This window comes from Barbus barbus (assembly GCF_936440315.1).
Source record: "Barbus barbus genome assembly, chromosome: 14".
Classification (NCBI taxonomy): Eukaryota; Metazoa; Chordata; class Actinopteri; order Cypriniformes; family Cyprinidae; genus Barbus; species Barbus barbus.
Window position 1 is genome coordinate 4943176 of NC_136742.1, and position 21352 is coordinate 4964527.

Genomic DNA, 21352 nt, shown 5'->3' on the forward strand with positions numbered 1-21352 from the left:
AAAGCGTCGTTGGTTGATGACGTTTCACAGTGCGCCTGTTTGTAGTTTTTACTTTTAGCATTTTCCTCTAAGCATTTTATCCATAAATGTAGATTTTCACGACTCCACCTGTTTGTACTCTTCAAGAATTAATACATAAGAGTTAAAAAAGCTTGTATATTGTTGTATTTATCTGATAAACATAATTTATTATAATATCTTGTTAACATCCCTTTAATATTGTTTTACCTGTTTTTCTTTTTTGAGCTTGTACAGCTGATTTAATTATTCATTTACCCTTTTATATTTATGTGTCTAATTAAGTACTTTTTGTTATTCTAATGTAATCTTGTTCTTTGTAATAGCCTACTTCTTGATTTTATTTATTTTTTAAAGTTTGATTTTTTTTTTTTTTTGTCATGTTCAGTCATGTGCTGTTGAAAGATGATTTACTTTAATTTACTGTACTTAAAAAAAGAAAAGTTTTACACATCCTTTATAAATGTCAGCGAATGAATCCCTGCGTATCAAACCACATACTATCCACCCTAAACAGTATCCAAGATTAGAATTAGTGTGTCCCAGGTCATTGTTATGCTGAAATCCTAAAGATACCTGGTCCAGATGGTCTACTACCCAGATGGGAACAGAGTCTGGGCTAAATCTGGTTTAAATTCAGCACTTCTGGCTTGATATTGATGGATTGTCGTATAGTGCAGATCCATGCACACTCTTCACTTAAATTGTCAAATTTAAAGATCATGTCCATTCACCAATGTGACAACATTAATCTATGGAATCCCTGTTAAGGATTGCAATTATGAGAAATGCAGAGAGACACACAGAAGGTAATTTTGTAGATCAGTCTAAAAAAGACCAAAATAATTAAAAATAAATGGTTACAAATTAATATTTTTGTTGTTGTTGTTTCATCTCTCTGGTGATTGCATTAGCCCTAAGTTAACACATGTCATTTTTCTTGGAATAAGACTCACTTTATTAAGAAAACTGTTAAATCACATGACACAATTGAAATATATTTTTGAACAGATGAATGAAATGGTTCTTATATGCAACTGTTTTACAGTTCCAGCTTTTTTGTAACCCCTGTTTATTTGATCATTCTGTTGAATTATCGAATTTCACTGCTTTTACATTTTCTTACATTATTAATGGTATCAGACATCTATTTTAATAAAATATTATTGAAAGTTTTGTTTATCCTACTCAAATTTTACTATCATTATACCTGGGGATGTCTGAGTTCAATCAGACAAGTTCCTAATATTTGTTACCCATTTTTTACCCAACTTTTAAATATATAAGAACCTCAATTAAAAATTCATATTCATCCAAAAATGAAAGAGACTCGCTTTAAAATGTTAAAATATACATTCTTCCAATAAGTTCCTAAGTGTTAAATTTAGGCTATATCAAAAGTGCCCAACTGTATGTAGACTTTGTAACTCCTCTACCAATAGAGAACACATTTTTCACTTGAAAATTTTTGCCTTTTGAGAAACATTGCAGAACTGGTTAAATGAGAAAAGGTAGCTGTATTGAACTTCTTTTTTCGTCTTTTGCAGGTATATTAAATATGGAAGTGTTCATTTGTACGTGGAACTACAACTTCCATAAAAATGTTTTTTAAAAAGTGTATTGTTGTTAGTATATTAATGTAATATTTACAATAATGTAAATATATTCATATAAAATTTATATAAATTTAAATTTATCTTCAGTTTTGTTATTAAATATTCTTACAACCCGAATTCCAGAAATGTTGGGACTATTTTTAAATTTGAATAAAATGAAAACTAAAAGACCTTCAAATCACATGAGCCAATATTTTATTCACAATAGAACATAGAGAACATAACAAATGTTTAAACTGAGAAATTTTACACTTTTATCCACTAAATGAGCTCATTTCAAATTTGATGCCTGCTACAGGTCTCAAAAAAGTTGGCACAGGGGCAACAAAGGGCTGAAAAAGCAAGACATTTTGAAAAGATTCAGCTGGGAGAACATCTACCAACTAATTAAGTTAACTGGCATCAGGTCTGTAACATGATTAGCTTTAAAAGGGATGTCTTAGAGAGGCAGAGCCTCTCAGAAATAAAGATGGGCAGAGGATCTCCAATCTGTGAAAGTGCGTGAAAAGATTGTGGACTACTTTAAAAACAACGTTCCTCAATGTCAAATTGCAAAGGCTTTACAAATCTCATCATCTACAGTGCATAACACCATCAAAAGATTCAGAGAAACTGGAGAAATCTGTGTGTAAGGGACCAGGCCGAAGACCCTTTGTTGGATGCCTGTGGTCTTCGGGCCCTCAGATGACACTGCATCACTCATCGGCATGATTCTGTCATTGACATTACTAAATGTGCCCAGGAATACTTCCAGAAACCACTGTCGGTTAACAATCCGCCGTACCCATCTGCAGATGCCAACTAAAGCTCTATCATGCAAAAAGGAAGCCATATGTAAAAGTAAAGTCAAAAAAAGTAAAGTCGTGACGTATTGTCAAGTATGGTGACCCATACTCGAAATTGGTGCTCTGCCTTTAACCCATCCAAGTGCACACACACAGCAGTGAATAGTGAACAAATGCACACACACCGTGAACACACACCCGGAGCAGTGGGCAGCCATGCTGCGGCGCCCGGGGAGCAATTGGGGGTTCGGTGCCTTGCTCAAGGGCACCTCAGTCGTGGTATTGAGGGTGGAGAGAGCGCTGTACATTCACTCCCCCCACCTTCAATCCCTGCCGGCCGGGGACTCGAACCCGCAACCTTTCGATTACGAGTCCGACTCTCTAACCATTAGGCCACGACTTCCCCTTCCCCGACTTCATGTGAACATGGTCCAAAAGCGCCGTCGTGTCCTGTGGGCCAAGGCTCATTTAAAATTGACTGTTTCAAAGTGGAAAAGTGTTCTATGGTCAGACGAGTCTAAATTTGGCATTCTTGTTGGAAATCACCGTGGCTGTGTCCTCCGGGCTAAAGAGGAGGGAGACCTTCCAGCGTGTTATCAGTGTTCAGTTCAAAAGCCAGCATCTCTGATGGTATGGTGGTGCATAAGTGCATACGGTATGGGCAGCTTGCATGTTTTGGAAGGCACTATGAATGCTGAAAGGTATATAAAGGTTTTAGAGCAATATATGCTCCCTTCCAGACAACGTCTATTTAAGGGAAGGCCTTGTGTATTTCAGCAGGACAATGCAAAACCACATACTGCAGCTATTGCAACAGCATGGCTTCGTAGTAGAAGAGTCCGGGTGCTGAATTGGCCTGCCTGCAGTCCAGATCTTTCACCTATAGAGAACATTTGGCGCATCATTAAACGAAAAATACATCAAAGATGATCACGAACTCTTCAGCTGCTGGAAACCTATATCAGGCAAGAATGGGACCAAATTCCAACACCAAAACTACAGAAACTCATAACCTCGATGCCCAGACATCTTCAAACTGTTTTGAAAAGAGCAGATGCTACACCATGGTAAACATGCCCCCGTCGCAACTATTTTGAGACCTGTAGCAGGCATCACATTTGAAATGAGCTCATTTTGTGCATACAATTGCAAATTTTCTCAGTTTAAACATTTGTTATGTTATCTATGTTCTATTGTGATAAAAATATTGGCTCATGTGATTTGAAAGACTTTTAGTTTTCATTTTATTAAAAAAAAACAAAAAAAAAAACGTCCTAACATTTCTGGAATTCAGGTTGTACTTCCTGCAGGAAGTTGACATTTGACAGGAATTCATATAGAAATACAGATATAAGACAAATATCAGAAAACATCAGCTTTATTAAGGTGGACTGTATGGCTTTGTTAATATTTTGTGCATATTCGTTTAAAGTATCAGGTTTATAGAAATTGCATACCTCAGTTTAAGATCTTTTTGTATCAGTTTAACACAATGCTTGCAGTGCTCTGGTTTACAGTACATTAGTGATTAATCAAATATTTCATAGTGATAGAATACTGTAGCTATAAATGATGTTGAATAGACAGTGACAGTGGTGCTTCATTCTTTACTGAAACACAAGCAATGACACAGGTTGATTTCTGTTGCCGTCGCTCAAGCAGCAGGACAGGCGCCCACACCGACTGCACCGCTAACCAGAGCTGCTTTACTGAAGCTCACAGGAGACTCGTTCACAGACAGGTTCCTCATGCAACCCGTGTAGCCCCTCCTGCTGTGGAGACTGTGAGGCAGCATGTTGTCTGGAGGAGAGTAAAGGATCAAAAACATTGGAATAAGCTCTCTCTGAGATTTATGAGCTACAATTATTCACTTTAGAGTAGGAATAAATACAACACTCACTCATAAAGTCACAAAGACAAGAAAGAAACAACATTGTGCTTAGATCAAACCTCATGCTGTATTCCAGTCATTTTACAGGGGTCATGAACTGAGAAATCAAAATTCCCTTGATCTTTTGAGACATAAGAGGTCATTGTACTAGAAAAACATCCTGTAAGTTTCAGAACTCAAAACTTTCTCGTTAAAAACAGATTATATCGAAGGCAGTCAAAATGAGAGTTTGTGGAATATTCTACTCTATGATGTAATAGTGTGGATAAGCACCGCCTCCACAGAAGAAGATCAACACCTGCTTCAACATCGCTGCTTGTTTAGCCCTGCCTACCGATTCACACATGTAGTGTAAATAACAAGAGAGGCAAACGCAGGTCTAAGCAGAAACCAAACAATGAAGATGGCTCTGAAGAAAACAAGACACTGTTCAGTGCCAAGATGTGGACAAACAGTGTTTGCGTTGCCTTTCTTCTGATCCCAACGTTAGGAAAGAGTGAATGGACTTTATTTTTAATGAAGATCCAGACAGCGTCAATAAGAACTCGGCCCTTTGTTCATTTCATTTTACCGCAGATTCGTTTACAAACAAGGCACAATTCGACGTAGGATTTTCAGAAAGACAGAAACTAAAAGACAATGTTGTGCCGACTATATTGGATCTGACAGTAATGTGTGTTTTTACTATGTGATCACTATTTATTTTTCTCTTCTTTCAGATTGTTTGATATGTATTGAGTTATTAATGCGTTTTTGACCTAAATTACAGCAGCCTCCATCTGTGAAGGACTTGCTGTCAAACATGCACAACTATTATCCAATCACAGCAGTGTGTTTACTTCCGAGTCTACAGTCCTCCACAACTATTCAAAACAGAGCGTTCTGATGAGGGGGTTTAAAAACAGGACAGAAAAATAGCCTATTACTTCTAAATTATGATGTTTTATGATGTAAAAATCTTGATAACGTTATAAGGGGACCTCAGTATATATACCTTCGGTATAACAACTTTCCTAAAATATTTTGATAACTTTGGGATTTCCCCCCACCTTGGTACACATGTGGTCTTCCTAGTAAAAATGGCTATTAAAAAAACTCTTTTTGAGTATATAGTATAAATATACAGTCATGGCCAAAAATATCGGCACCCTTGGTAAATATCATCAAAGAAGGCTGTGAAAATTAATCTGCATTGTTAATCCTTTTGAGCTTTTATTTAAAATTATAAGATTTCTAACAGAGTCAGTCACTTACTGATTTTTTATCTGTTGCTATTTGATAGAATCCATGATGCCATGTGTCTAAACAAGATATCCAGGACCTTTAGCAGAAATATAGGCCCACAACATCAAAAATACAGCAGCATATTTAATTGTACACATGGGGTACTTTTTATCCCTGTGCTCACCAAACCCATCTTGAGTGTTTGCTGCTAAAAAGATCATTTTTTTGTTTCATCTGACCACAGAAGCCAGTCCCATTTGAAGTTCCAGTCGTGTCTGATAACTGAATATGCTGGAGTTTGTTTTTGGATGAGTTAGGAATATTTTTCTTGAAACCCATGTGGTGATGTAGGGGCTGTTTGACAATTTTTCTTTAAGGTTTTCTGACCCTGAGACTCAAATATTTTCTGCAATTCTCCAGCAGTGGTCCTTGGAGAGTCTTTAGCCACTCAAACTCTCCTTCTCATCATGCATTAGGACGATATAGACATACGCCCTCTTCCAGGCAGTTCCGTAACATTTTATGTTGATTGGAAATTCTTAATTATTGCCCTGATGGTGGAAATGGACATTTTCACTGCTCTAGCTCTTTTCTTGAAGCCACTTCACTAATTTGTGAAGCTCAATTATCTTTTGCTGCACATCAGAAATATATTCTTTGGTTTTTCTCATTGTGATGGATTATTAAGGGAATTTGCGCTTTGTTTTCCCTCCTATTTATATTTCTGTGAAACAGGAAGCCATGGCTGGATAATTTCATGTTCATAATCACCCTGGAGTGCTCAAAATTGTGACTATGAATGGGAATATACTTCAGATATATTTTACTCATAAGAACTTCTAGGGGTGCCAATAATTGTGTCCAACGTGTGTTTGAGAAAAACATTTATTTCATAATGATATTTCCCCCATTTTAAATTCTTATTATCCAATAAATGTGAATTTTTCTAAATAAAAGATCAAAAGATCAAATATATACTAAGATGCATAAGCTCAAAGATCAAAACCAAGATGACAAAATGACCGAATCCAACATCTGGTTTTAATTAAATTTTAATTAGATTTTTAAAAATGCCTAAATGTAATTACTGGACATCATCACCAATACAAATTTTATGTTGGCTTGAAAAAGCCTGAGCAAAAACTCTGAATTAGTTTCTAAGGTCATCCAGACAGACAGACAAACACAGACAATAACATAGATAACAGACAGACAGACATAGACTGGTGGTGACTGACCTGGGGCTCCTCCAATAAACACTGGAGAGCTGCTGTTCTGTACTGTTTCACGAACAGGCCCCACAACATGATTCACCTCTGAATCCACATCCAGCTGCACCACGTTACCATCTCTGATCACTGCAAAACACAGCAAAGCTTAATGATAGCACCACACTGATGAAGGAACTTCGCTGCCTCACTGCCCAGTTAACAGGATTCCATAACATCATGTAATATTACATGTTATCTATAACAAATTCAAGTCCTATACAGGTGTGTAGCCATCATTTCAGAAGTGAGAGGGACAGAAATATAAAACAATAAATAAATAAATACATTTTTACTGACTTTTGTCTAATTGACAGGCTTTATTTTTTCGTATATCTTTTAATTGGCTAAGAAATCAAATACACTGCTAGACAATAACCTATAATTTGTATTCTATAATATTTTTTCCTAATTACAACTGGTAATTAATGATTGGTTTGTACAAACACATAATAAAGCAGAAAAGTTTATACTGTAATAAATGTTATGTCAATTAGCACTGCATTATTCCTGCATGTGAAAAGTAGTTCTAACAGTAAAAAACATGTATGGGTTTTAAGTCTCTACCTGTGATCTTGTGCCAGTTTCCGTCACAGATTTCTTGTCTAGGAGACACGTAGGTGGAGAACTCACGGATACCATTATTCACCACAACAACCACCTACAAAACCCCATCAAATCAAACCCGTTACTTCACTATTCCTATTAAATATCTCTTATGAAAACAAGCAAGAAGACAAATGCATGCACAGGAAAACATTATGAAACCTTTGCATTGCATTCCCTAAGCTCTGTATTTTTGGTTACTGCTGCTTGCTCAAATAGTACTACAGCATAGACATCATTCTGAGATTTCTATAAACACCGCAAGATTCAGTAAAATGTGCTTATGAATTATATTAACATTTTTATATAAAACCTAAAAAAGAAGAAGAAATAGTTCAGTTGTGCAGTAAAATAAGTACAGATTGTGGAGAATGAATTCAAATTTAGGCAAAAATGATCACAGTCAAGTGAAAAGAGAAAAGCCTCATTTGAAAACAATTCAAACTGATAATGATGAATGAACACAAACATGCCAGTTACATCACTATGTTACTGTAAACGGTAGTTAGTTAATAGCTATGATATCTATATAAAAATCTATTGTTAACATTGAAATGAATAACATTAATGAACTTTGGAGGGAAAAAAAAGTACAATATAGTGTCCCTACTGATTATGACTGACATTCAGGAATGAGGGTTGGAAAAGGTTTTGAAAACACAAAAATATGTCCACTTTATCTATACTATATCTTTAGTTTTAAAAGTATATTTTTAAAGAGCTGTACTTGCAGATAATATAATATTAATACAAATATATATATATTCTTAATTGTACTTTTTTTAAAATATAGTACACTTTCATGGCTATGTTTCTTCTACATTTAATACTTTGTAATAATGTGGAACTAAATGTTTTATTTTAAAGTACATTTTAAATGATTATGTTTAATCATTTTTGTCATGCTTTGAAGTACAATATTTGATGTGTTGACTACGATACTAAAACATAAGTCAATAATATTTTCATGAACAGAAACTGAATCATACATCATGGGATTTATAATAAATATTTGATAGTATCTTCAGACCTGGTTTTGATAGATGTACAGGGTGAGATATTCCTTCTCTCCGGTGAAGACATGCAGTAGCACTCCTGACATCACACGAGGGCGCACCTCTATCACCATCTTAAATCTTGAGCCAAAATTAAAGGAGTCATCTGAATGTCAGGAAAAGAACATACTATGTCAGTATAATATCCTTGGATTAGCTTATAACCGCAAACAGCTAGTGCATTTATACAAGGAGACATCTGATTCTTGATCACTGCTGTGTATTCAGCTGTTTAGCTGTGCATGCTGGGATTGTGTCCTCTTGAGCCAAGTAGAGTTATGTACATGTGTAACCCCATGACCGCCGCACTAGGGCGTGAAATGTCTCTATGCACATTTAAAAGCTGCAACTCCATTTCCCAAGATCTTGAGGACTGCTTAAATCTTCACACCAACCTCTCAGCCTCTGCACCAACCAATCAGATGGCTGAACAAGCGGCAGATCACATTCCACTTCTCTCACAGGAGCCTCTGTCTGTCTGTGGCTCTCACTTATGTGTTGGGGTTTTTTTTGTGGTATTCTTGTATACGACCACCATGAGAATTCAAGCTGGTTAGTGTGAGTTTGGCTCTCACCATAATGTCGCTCACAAGCAAAACATGCATTGTCTTGACAAGTTAGCAATTAGGGTTAGTGTTATGGGTTAAACAGTCAAATGTGTATCTACTAATTCTTTGTCAGTACTATTTTCCACATTTTAACCCTTTAACCGTTACTCCCTCCACTTTGATCATAGATGTGAAAATGCACTATCCAAACTTGAATTACAACCAAATGGTGTCAATCCTACATACAGCACCTTTAAGTTTGGTTATTATGTTATATTTATGTTCAGAGGGTCTATATTTACACTAAGCGCAAAAAGCCTGCTTTGTTGGCAGAGGCTATTTGCATTAACTCCGCCCACCAACGTGTGGTTGGTCTGGACAGCATTACAAAAGACGGCTATCAATTGACAGCTTTAGTGACGTAGATGATAAGCGCTTGACGCATTCTTTACGACACGAGAGACCCGAGTTCAAATCCACCTTTTGCCGAACTCGTTCTTCTCTATTTTCACATCTCTTATCACATCGGAAAGGCATTTATTTTCAATAAAAATTAAGGAAATAATTGAAAAGTTTCAAATAAAGTATCGGGTAGGGTTGGGGTAGGTGTAGGGAGGCTTTATTGTTACAATAATGAGCCATCTATTTAATAATTCAAACAAAACTGATCACACTCAATGTTAGTGCATGCTGTTTTATAATGTACCACAATACTGAGGTGCAGATATTTGCCACTATTTGCAAAAAGTAGTATAAATAGTACAAAATACTGCTATTTTCACTTGGAGTAAATAGAATCCAAGTGCAAATAGCTGCTGTCTCAAATTTATTGTAAAGAAAATGTGAAGTTTTTATATAAAATGAATTTTTTACAAAATATTTTGGAATCTAAATTTAAATAAAATTAAAGCCTTGTGTCTATGTCAAATTTGAAATTTATATCTCAAAAATTGAGGTTCCTGTGAGATTTTGTTCAGGCGCTGTACCAGAAATAGCCACTGGGTGACACCCAAACTTCATTGAACTTTTTTGATGCATTTTCCTATTACACATTTTATGTCACAAAATTACTTCTATCACAAAATAACCACCAAATATGGAACCTTGAGCCTCAGATCTTTCCAATGACGTGTTTTGTCAAGATTATCAAAGATTTTAACTGTAAAATACTGTAGTATATTACGAATGATAACCTGACAGTTCACAGGTTAAAATAGTAAAATCATTCAAACTGAAATAACACAAATAGAATGGCAGTTATGTTCAGTTGCTATTTTAGTGTCCTACGTTAAACTGAGCAAAAATTGGAAATATAAATGTATTTGGGTTTTTTATATTTCTTTTTTTTTTCAGTTAACATTTTATTTCAAATAACTTCTTTTTTTTATCATTTTAGTTTTAATTACCGATAATAACCCTGCCTGAATAAGCTATTTCACATAAATTATGCTTAGTCCACAAGACTTAACAGCTTTTAATAATAGCTTAATACCTTTTTTGTTTGTTTTTAATGAGTAAATTATTCACTGAAAAGATGGAACTCTGTTACGTTAATTTCGCTGAGGAATACATCAAGAATGTAAATAAATTCATGCTGACATACCCAGTGGGGTCAGTGAGTCGTGGTGGGAATACCGTCTCCTCTTTCTCGACACTAAAACATTTAATTAAGTGAATTTGAGAGAGAGTAGTAGTGATATATTGTTTGTTACCCAGCAGCACATATCCTCCCTCCTCAGTGAAGTATGTCCCTGGTTCAGAGGGGCCCTCATAACAGGGTGTGACCCCAAAACTGTGGGAGGCAGAAGTGAGCCGGCGGCCATTCAGCTGGAGACTCCGCACACAGCCAGAGAAGCCAGACACAGACGACTTCTACAGAAGTAAGAGAAGAACGAGAACTTCAGAAACTTATACATTTCATTAACATCATCACAAAATAAACACAAACATTGTGATCAGGACCCAACACTAAGCATATAACACTAAAATAAATAAAAGGATATGCTATAAAAATATTGAGTTTTTTTATGATGTGAGAAGAAAAGAAAGTATTATGTGCTATGACACAAAACTATAACAGTGTAGGAGACACTGTCTAAAAATGCTGATTTTAGCAGTCATTATACAGAATGCTGTGATTGACCATGACCAATCTAAATCAGGTATTCCAGACAGCCATGTAAAAAGATGCATAATAATCCTGTTAATATGCTAATTAGGATTTAGCATAGCATATGTCACATGTAAATCGAATGGTGTGTCACGTCACGACATGATATGATATCGATTCTACCCAGCGATACGATATTTGCAATTCTACGATACGATTCTATACAGGAGTATATCGATCCATATTTCGATATTATGATATTATATACCTATTTTAAACAACCATCTACATTTTTATTAACTCACAAATGCAACCAAAATATATAACATGAACATTCATCAGAAATGTTCACATCCTGTACCTCAATTAGTTTTTTTTTTTTTTTTTTATAATAAAGAAAATAAACAATTGGATAAACAATTCTGACTGCTACTACGCTAAAATAAATATTTTCTACAGATAACCAAATGATAAGTAATGGCAGAAAATAAATACAATAGAATAAAGACACAAGTTCAATAAACAGTGCTTTTCAAGTTTTTCAGCTCAGTCTAAAAGAAATTTTCAAGTAGCTACGCTGCAGAAACGTAATAATCAAATGTAAAATAACTACATAGTCTTCCCTGTATACATGAAATATAGATTAATCGTTATTGATGTTACAAATGTTATTTAGTCAGGAGCAGTGAACACTTGTATTTTTCTTTGACAGCATTTGTTTGCTTTAAGAATGAAAGCACGGAGTTAATATAGCCTTATACACGTGTTTACATTAAGACATATGCCAACCGACTGTGCTTCCTAGGATATTCGCCAAAACGCGCATTTTGATGTAGGCTAATTTTGTCTGTATTTATTCATCCATGCACAAAAAAAGCGGAAGAGAGCTCAATTTAACTACCCTTGTGAAAAAGAAGGGCTGTATCTGCATAAAATATAATTTGAAAAAAATAAAAGGCCACTTAAATGTACTTAAAGAGAGTACACTTTTAGGATCTTGTTTCTTAACACACATAACTCAGACAGAAATTACATTAAAGTATATTTTAGTTTACCATAAATGCCATTATATTCACTATATTTCTTTTAAAGTATATTATTTCCATAATAAGTAAAGAAAAAAGTATGCATACAGTACTCTATTATGAACAATAAAGAGTGTGCTACAGTGTGCTTGACAGTGAGGATAGAAACACTAGTATTCTGATGCAGCTGCCAGACAATAAAATATATCAGCTCTGAAATAAGCTCTTTCAGATAAGATCTGAAAGCTTTCATGACAAATTGCGCCTAATTAATGTAAATACTATTTTAAACTGTGACAACACAGGATATTTACAGTGACAGACTGTTAATGCCAAGATATTTAGTGCACTACTGCACTTGTTCACTGGGTTCACTGGTCATTTTTGGACTGTACTCAGTCTCAGTTAATTTTGTGATGATAATTACATTATTCATTTTCAGATTTGATTTCAGAGAATGATTTGAAGCACCTGAGGGAATAGAGCAGTTAATGAATACCTGAATGTTTTTCTTGGCCTGATCAGGTGGCACCCCGCCTACATAGAGAGGATCTTGGACAAGCAGTGAGATGTTTCCGCCTGGAGCTCTGTCCTCTAATACCGTAAGACCGTCAATTATCAGTCTGCCATTATTTCCACTTCTGATAAAGATTATCTAAAGAAGGAGAGAGAGAGATAAAGTGTCACAAAAACAACAACTCCTGTATTAGGAAAACTATTCAATAATTACATGCTTATTTGGGAAGAGGATTCTGTTACTTGCAAGACTGACAAATCAAACTACTGAACTGAACATCTCAGAATTCGAAGGCTGTGTTCTCAACTCTATTTTAGTCAAGGATCTGCCACTGACTGCTTTTGATGAAATCTCACCCTCTTTTGCTTATGCTTACACTGACAATAACTGTCTTACGCTGTAAGTGATGTAGATGAAGCTTACTATACTAAACATTCTAATGGGATGTCAATCTAAAGGTGAGTAATTTGACCTCTGTAGAACTCTATATGTTTGGAAACAACCATTATCTGCACTGAAAAAAAGTACACTCAGGATCAACTTAAAAGAAAATACTCAATAATTTGTTACAGCCAACATTATTAGTTTTTCACATATTTCTTTTTTAATTTTAAAATGATTCAAATATATTTATTTTCCCAAAGACATAAACATTCATATTAAATAAAAAAAGATTATTTATTATAAAGATCATACACTTAACCAATAGAATTTCTTTAGACATAAGCCAAACTGTTAATAAAATTATTTATTATTTATTAAAAAATAAAATACACCGATTCTGCAGTCAGTAAAACTAGCCTGTATGTGATTGCAGTCTTTCTTTTTCTTTTTCAAACTGAAATCAGATTTAACTTACATCATGCCACTGTCCATCACTGTATTTCTCCTTAGATCTGATTCTGACTTGGTTCTGGCCCGAGCTGAATGTGAATACCAGCCTTCCATGAGTGAGGAACAGAGCCATGAAGTTCTCCTCGGACTCGTCAGCCAGGTAGAAGATGAGTCCGAATGCTGATTGAGTTTTCAATGATAGCGAAAAGTGAGATCTAAAAAAGATGGAAAAACAGAGAACACTGTTATGTTTTGCCAGGTCCATCCATCCATCTATCTATCTATCATTTATTTATTCATTTTGCTCTTTAAAAATAAAAAAGGGTGGTATCAGGTAGTATAAATATAAGTCAAGTGGTATACTTGGCCAGGTACGATAGGCTCTCCTACCTGCCTGTCAACATACAGTTAGGTCCATATATATTTGTACACAGGCACAATTTTTATTATTTTAGCTGTTGACCAAAACATATTCAAGTTACAGTTATATAATTAATATGGGCTTGAAGTGCACACTCTGAGCTTTAATTTTAGGGTATTATCTTGAGGGTATACAATTACAGCTCTTTAATATGTACCTCACACCTTTTTCAAGGGACCATAAATAATTGGGCAGTACTCAAAAGCCATTTCATTGACAGACGTGGGCTATTCCTTCGTTATTTCTACATCAATTAAGCGGGTAAAAGGTCTGGAGTTGACTCTACAGTAAGTGTGGCATTTGCATTCGGAAGCTGTTGTGAACCCACATCATGCAGCCAAAGGAGCTCTACATGCAAGTGAAGCAGACAGTTGTTAGGCTTCAAAAACAAAACAAATCCATCAGAGAGACAGCAGGAACATTAGGAGTGGCCAAATCAACAGTTTTGTACATTCTGAGAGAAAAAGAACTCACTGGTGAGCTCAGCAACATAAAAAGGCCTGGACGTCCACGGAGGACCACAGTAGTGGATGATCAGAGAATCCTCTCCATGGTAAAGAAAAACCCTTTCACAACATCCAGCCAAGAAGACTTCACCAGAGCAATACAGAGGGTTCACCACAAGGTGCAAACATGGCCAGATTAGACTTTGCCAAAAAATTGTCAAAGCACCGGTCTGATCTGGGTTTGTTTATGTTGTGTCCTGGTCTGTCTGGAGCACATGGCTGTCAGTTGGTATTTTTGTTTGCTGTGTGCTCTATTGTCTATTATTACCCCACCCCTCTTGTTACCTTATTATCTTGTTAGGGTTAACACCTGTTTTGGATTATTAGTCACCCTTCTTGGCCAATCCCTCCTCGTTCTGTTTCTGAAGCCGCTACTGTTCACCCTGAGCCACTTCCTGAAGTGGAGCCTATGCAGGTGGGGCGTACCCGTCTGGCAGGGGAGGAGAAGCAGCGACGCCTCAACCAACGACTTCTACTGTGGAAAATCTGGACATTTTGCTGCAGCATGTCGTTTATAAGCCAGAGCTCACCAGTAGATAGGGGAGTATTGGTGAGCATCACCCCTGTATCCGATTCTCCTGTATTTCATACCCAGCTGTCTGCCATTGTCAAGTGGGGACCTTTTTCTAACCATGCTCAGCCCTGGTGGATTCTGGGGCTGAGGGTAATTTCATTGATGCTATCCTGGTGGCTCGGTGGGGCATTCCCACCACCCTTCTCAAGAAGAAACTCATCGCCAGGGCTCTCAATGGCTGAATGACATCACTGTAAAGAATCGGTACCCCCATTGATGTAATCGGCTCCCGAGCTGCTGCAGGGAGCGCAAATCTTCACAAGGTTGGACCTCAGCAATGCCTACCACTTGGTTCGGATAAGGGAAGGGGATGAGTGGAAGACAGCTTTTAACACCCCTACTGGGCATTTTGAATGTCGGGTGATGCCCTTTGGTCTTACTAATGCCCCAGCTGTCTTCCAGGCCCTGATCAACGATGTGCTTAGAGACATGATCAATCGATTTGTCTTTGTGTACCTTAATGACATTCTAATTTATTCTTCGTCATTGCAGGTACACACTCAGTATGTCCGTCAGGTGTTGCAGAGGCTACTTGAGAACCAGCTGTATGTCAAGGTGGAGAAGTTCCACGCAGAGTCAGTTCTGTTCCTGGGACAGATAATCTCAGCGGAGGGGGTTAAGGTAGATCCTGCCAAGGTAAGGGCCATCTCTGAGTGGTCAGTCCCCGACTCTCATAAAGTATTGCAGCGGTTTCTGGGATTCGCCAATTTTTATCGGCATTTCATCCAGAACTATAGTCAAACTGCTGCTCCTTTAACTGCTCTAACCTCCACTTGTGTTCCTTTCAGGTGGACGGAGCAGGCACAGGGGGCTTTTACGAAACTTAAATCATGTTTCACATCTGCACCCTCTCTTGTCTGTTCCAGACCCTCTGAGATCAGGGTTGGGGCGGTCCTCTCTCAGCGACCCCCCCTTGATGGGAAGGTGCACCCATGTGCATACTTCTCACACGGCCTGAGCCTGGCAGAACGGAACTATGATGTCGGTAACTGTGAGCTGCTTGAGGTTAGGCTGGCACTGGGTGAGTGGCGACACTGGCTGGAGGGGGCGGCGGAGCCCTTCTTGGTCTGGACGGATCATAAGAATCTTGAATATATCCGTTCGGCCAAGAGGTTGAACTCTCGGCAGGCCAGGTGGGCTCTCTTCTTTGATCGGTTCCGTTTCACCCTCCCGTACAGGCCTGGGTCCAAGAATATCAAGCCTGATGCTCTGTCTTCTCAAAGACGTGGTCTCTGACAGGGGGCCCCAGTTCGTTTCCCATTTTTGGAAGGAGTTCTGTCGTCTGATCGGTGCTTCTTCAAGTCTGACGTCAGGATTTCATCCGCAGACCAATGGGCAGTCCAAGCGAGGCAACCAGGATTTGGAGCGGATGCTCCGCTGTCTGGCATCACACAATCCCGCCTCCTGGAGCCAGCAGCTCACCTGGGTAGAGTATGCCCATAATACACTTCCTATGGCGGCCACTGGTATGTCCCCTTTTCAAAGTTCTATTGGTTATCAGCCTCCTCTGTTTGCCTCACAGGAACCTGATGCCGCGATCCCCTCTGCCCAGGCCTTTGTCCAGAGGTGCAGAAAGAGCATGGGAAACATGGGAAAGATGGGAAAGAGCCAGGAAGGCGCTCATTCAGGCGGGGAGACATGCCATGCCAGCTGATCGTCGTCAGACTCCTGGACCCAAGTATGTCTGTGGGCAGAGGGTATGGCTTTCCACTATGGACCTGCCCCTTAAGGTGCCAGCTTGCAAGCTGGCATCCAGGTTCTTAGGGCCATACCACATTACCAAAGTCTTAAGTCCGGCGGGGGTGCGGCTCTTTGCTCGTGTCCACCCTGTCTTTCACGTATCTCATGTCAAGCCTGTCATTTCTTCCCCTTTGAACCCTGGTGTGTCTGCCCCCCCTCCCCCCGTCTCATTGACGGTTCGCCGGGGGTGTTCTGTTAGGAGGCTGTTGGACGCCAGAAGGCGTGGTAGGGGATACCAGTACCTTGTGGACTGGGAGGGGTACGGTCCTGAGAAGAGGTGCTGGGTGCCGTCTCGGGATACTACTCCTTGATCGAGGATTTCCACCATCGACAGGCCTCCTCTGTTCCTGGAGCACCCAGGGTCGCTCCTGGAGGTGTGGGTACTGTCAAGGCGCCGGTCTGATCTGGGTTTGTTTATGTTGTGTCCTGGTCTGTCTGGAGCACATGGCTGTCAGTTGGTATTTGTGTTTGCCATGTGCTCTATTGTCTATTGCTACCCCGCCCCTCTTGTTACCTTATTTATCTTGTTAGGGATAACACCTGTTTTAGATCATTAATCACCCTTTATATTCCCCTCTTGTTTTCTGTCCTGTGCCAGATCGAATCTCTGCTCTGCTAAGTTAACCTGGCTCTTGTCTCTGTTGACTTATCCTGTTCCTATTGTTGTCAAGCCTAGTCTTGCATAGTTTCCTTTGCATTTATTTTATACTTTATGATATTAGAGTTTTTTTCTTTTTATTTAGTTATGTGCTATGTAGTTCCTTGTTTGTTGAGCTCCTGCCTTTTAGTTAAGTTTTTGTTTTGTATTGTTTTTCCCTTTTCCCCATTTGCTCCCCCCCCCCCCCTCGGCTCTGGCTGCTGGACTCCCTACTGCCTGCCTCCTCCCTCCCATCCTTCGCTGCCCAGCTCCGCCTGCTTCCCTGCCCTTCTAGTTCTATCCATCCAGCTGCTCAGCTAATATCAGTCTCGTCCACCAGCCTTAGGAGATCCCAGTTAAGTCATCCAAGCTTCTGCCTTCATCCTCCCGGAACTTCTCTCCCTCTCTCTCTCACCGTCGCCATTCCCTGTGCCCTGTTGTTCATTGGAGAGCTTGTCTGTCTCATAGCTCTTGGAGTGTTGCTCTCTGCCAATCACTCAGAAACCCCTTTCCTAGATGCCTCCTGCTGAGCTGACATTCTCTTCCACAGACCTGGCTGGAATCTCTCCTGGTTACCCTCTTAGACAGTGGCTAGTTCCTGAGTTCCTGTTTTGTGTTTGAAACTCAATAAATCTCTGTTATCCCTGCAACTGATTCCTCTTCCTTTACCACTCTTACAAAAAATATCTAAAAACGCCAGACCACTTCTGGACAAGCATTCTTAAAATCAACCTGTACCAGAATGATGGGAAGAAAAATGTACGAAGAAGGCTTGGAACAGCTCATGATCCAAAGCACACAACAACATCTGTGAAACATGGTGGAGCAGTGTGATGGCATGAGCTGCACGGCTTCCAGTGGCACTGGGTTACTGGTCTTTAGTGATGATGAGACAGAAGATAAAAGCAGCCGGATGACTTCTGAAGTGTATAGGGATATACTCTCTGCCAAGATTCAATCAAATGGAGCAACGTTGATTGGGTGGCGCTTCATAGTATAAGTGGAAATTAAGTGGCGCTGAACACTACATCCAAGATGGACCACCTAATGGAATAATCCTCTGTTATTTTGCACATTTCTGATATTTTGCACATTCCCTTGCACATTTCTACCTCCGGATGCTGTTAAGGTCATTGGCCATATATAAACATATGCTACTTACATACCTCACTTTATAATGTACCTTCTGTTTATACTTCCTTGCAACCTAAGTTGTATGTACAGTCATTTGCACTGAGCTAGTCTCTCCCCCTCCACCTCATAACTTGCACTATATGTCATAAAACTTAATGTATATACACATTTTTTATATTTATTTATATACATTGTTATTTGCACTTCTGGTTAGATGCTAACTGCATTTCATTGGCTCTGTACTTGTACTCTGCACAGTGACAATAAAGTTGAATCTAATCTAATCTAAAAGTGGAAATTACCCAAAACATACAGCAAAAGCAACCCAGGAGTTTCTGAAGGTAAAAAAGTGGAATATTCTGCAATGGCCAAGTCAATCTCCTGATCTCAACACGATTGAGCAGTATTTCACTTGCTGAAGACAAAACTAAAGGCAGAAAGACCCACAAACAAACAACAACTGAAGTCAGCTGCAGTAAAGGTCTGGCAAAGCATCATGAAGGAGGAAACCTCTGGTGATGTCCATGAGTTCCAGACTCAAAGCAGTCATTGCCTTCAAAGGATTGTCAACAAAATATAAAGAAAATCCACATTTTATTTATGATTACATTTATTTGTTCAATTACATTTGAGCTCCTGAAAATGAGGGAAATGTGTATAAAAATGGTTCTAATTCCTCAGCTTTTTATGTTATATTTTTGTTCAACCCCTTGAATTAAAGGGTCAGTTCTCACCACAGTTTTAAAATGCTAAAAATGTGGGCGTGGTGCGCAACAGAGTGGAGGGGGAAGAGGGGAGACAGACAACACAGACAACTTCGGTTTCAGACAGTTTCATTTCACTCCGATCGAGTAAAAAACACAAATAATAATTTTCTTCAATAACTGTCTGGTTCAGCGCAGCTACCAAATCTGACCTCAGAAGACTACGGAGGGTAGTCCGGACTGCTGAGCGAATCATTGGTACAACCCTCCCCACTCTCCAAGAACTGTACTCATCCAGAATGAGCAAAAGGGCTGGAAAAATCACTCTAGATCCCTCACATCCAGCACACTCCCTCTTTGAACTATTACTGTCTGGTCGACGCTACAGAGCTCTGAGCACCAGAACGACCAGACACAGGAACAGTTTCTTCCCTCAGGCAATCCATCTCATGAACACTTGAACTCTTAACAATAAACATGAAAACACTAAAACACAATCACACTTTTTATGTTTATTTTACACACATACTTATTACATTTAAAATTTCCACCTAACATACCTGTACATACTGAATTGTCTATTTTGTATATTGTGTTTGTGCTTGGCACATTGTCCATTCATGTATATTTGTACATTATATATTTAATTTTAATTTTAATTTTAATTGTATCTGTGTCCTGTCCTGTTGCTGTCATTGTCGCATTGTGGAACTACTGTCACTAAAACAAATTCCTTGTATGTGCAAACATACCTGGCAATAAAGCTAATTCTGATTCTGATTCTGATATTATTATTTTATTATCTGTGTCCTGTCCTGTTGCTGTATTTCTGTTGCACTGTGGAGCTTCTGTCACTATAACAAATTCCTTGTATGTGTAAATGTAACACCAAACCAACAGAGGGAGCTCTCACCAGAGTACTGACTGCTTGCCACTCCCTCTGCTTCCTCTACTGCCACTTCCTGTTTGTTGCTTTATAAACCAGAGACTGAGCACATGTCAAACTGCGAAGTATTGCCAGTTTACCTGCCTTACCAAGCGTTTACCATTCTCTTTCTCATTGCCTTGCTGTGTATAACTCTGCCTGTTGACCTTGACTCTGATTTCCTGGATTTGCCCCTCTGCCTTGTTTGCTCATTTGGACTGATGTTTGTGTACGAACTCTTTGCCTGCCTACTGATTTCCGCCTTCTGGATTGCCCCTGTGTGTATCAACGGACTCAACTGTGATACTGGTATAGACCTCTTACCTGACTTCATGTTTCTGGTTGTTGAAACCCCTTTTAATAAACTTCTGCGAATGGATTCTAACTCTGCCTCAGCGCCATCATTACAGTAAACATACTTGGCCAATAAACATCATTCTGATTCTGATTCTGATAAATGCACAGCCATGTGCACTCTGCATCAAAAACATATATATGAACACGCTGTTGCACCTCTGATAACTTTTAAGGCTTATTCTGCAGCATTTATATAAGCCTTTTGATAGGATGTGTCATGGAGCTGTAAAAACTGTTAAACTCACTAATAAGTGAATGAATCGCATTTTGCTAAACTCTTATTACAAAGCAAAAACAAACACTCTCCTCCGATCCTTGAACGTTTCTCTCAGTTAATGTACGCAATCTCACAGTCTAAAGCATCTGTCATTGCAAATCAACACATGCTGTTGTGAATAATTAAGCGAAGCGTCTTCTCATAGGTAAGAACACGCAGTCTCATGAATAATTTAAGACACCGATGCGTCATCGATGTACTATAGTCCTTTGCCATGTCACAAATTGTGACGTCAAAACAATGTAGATTTTAAAGCCAGAAGATGAAAATAGCGCAAAAAAGCTTAAAATTAACCAGTTTTCTCCAACAGTTAAAATTAACGGATGCTAACATGATCTTCTATGATATGTAACACAAACACCTCTACTAAAATCTATTAAAAAAGTAGTCTGGGGTTTCATGACGCTTTAAAGTCTGCACTTCAATTTCATCTTAATTGTTTCATTTTATTTCTATTCTGGTGGCATACAGAGCCAAAATTATGAAAACTGTGCCAGTGTCCAAATACATAATATATACAAAAACTGTATGTATTTGCATTTGTTGCTTTATTATTGTAATAGTATGCGCATTGTACTGT

The 21352-nt window shown here is 38.4% G+C and overlaps 1 protein-coding gene across 1 annotated transcript in view; it reads right to left on the minus strand.

The window, feature by feature from the left end:
• Positions 1-3637: 3637 nt before the first annotated feature.
• Positions 3638-21352, minus strand: part of LOC306880040 (laminin subunit alpha-4-like) — a 72210-nt gene continuing 54495 nt past the window's right edge. The window contains exons 34-40 of the mRNA XM_079433311.1: positions 13523-13712; positions 12646-12801; positions 10724-10883; positions 8439-8569; positions 7370-7463; positions 6773-6892; positions 3638-4219 (exon numbers count right to left, since the gene is read on the minus strand). Coding sequence (XP_079289437.1) covers positions 4074-4219; positions 6773-6892; positions 7370-7463; positions 8439-8569; positions 10724-10883; positions 12646-12801; positions 13523-13712 — 997 coding nt within the window. The 3' untranslated portion in view covers positions 3638-4073. The remainder of the gene's footprint in view (positions 4220-6772; positions 6893-7369; positions 7464-8438; positions 8570-10723; positions 10884-12645; positions 12802-13522; positions 13713-21352) is intronic.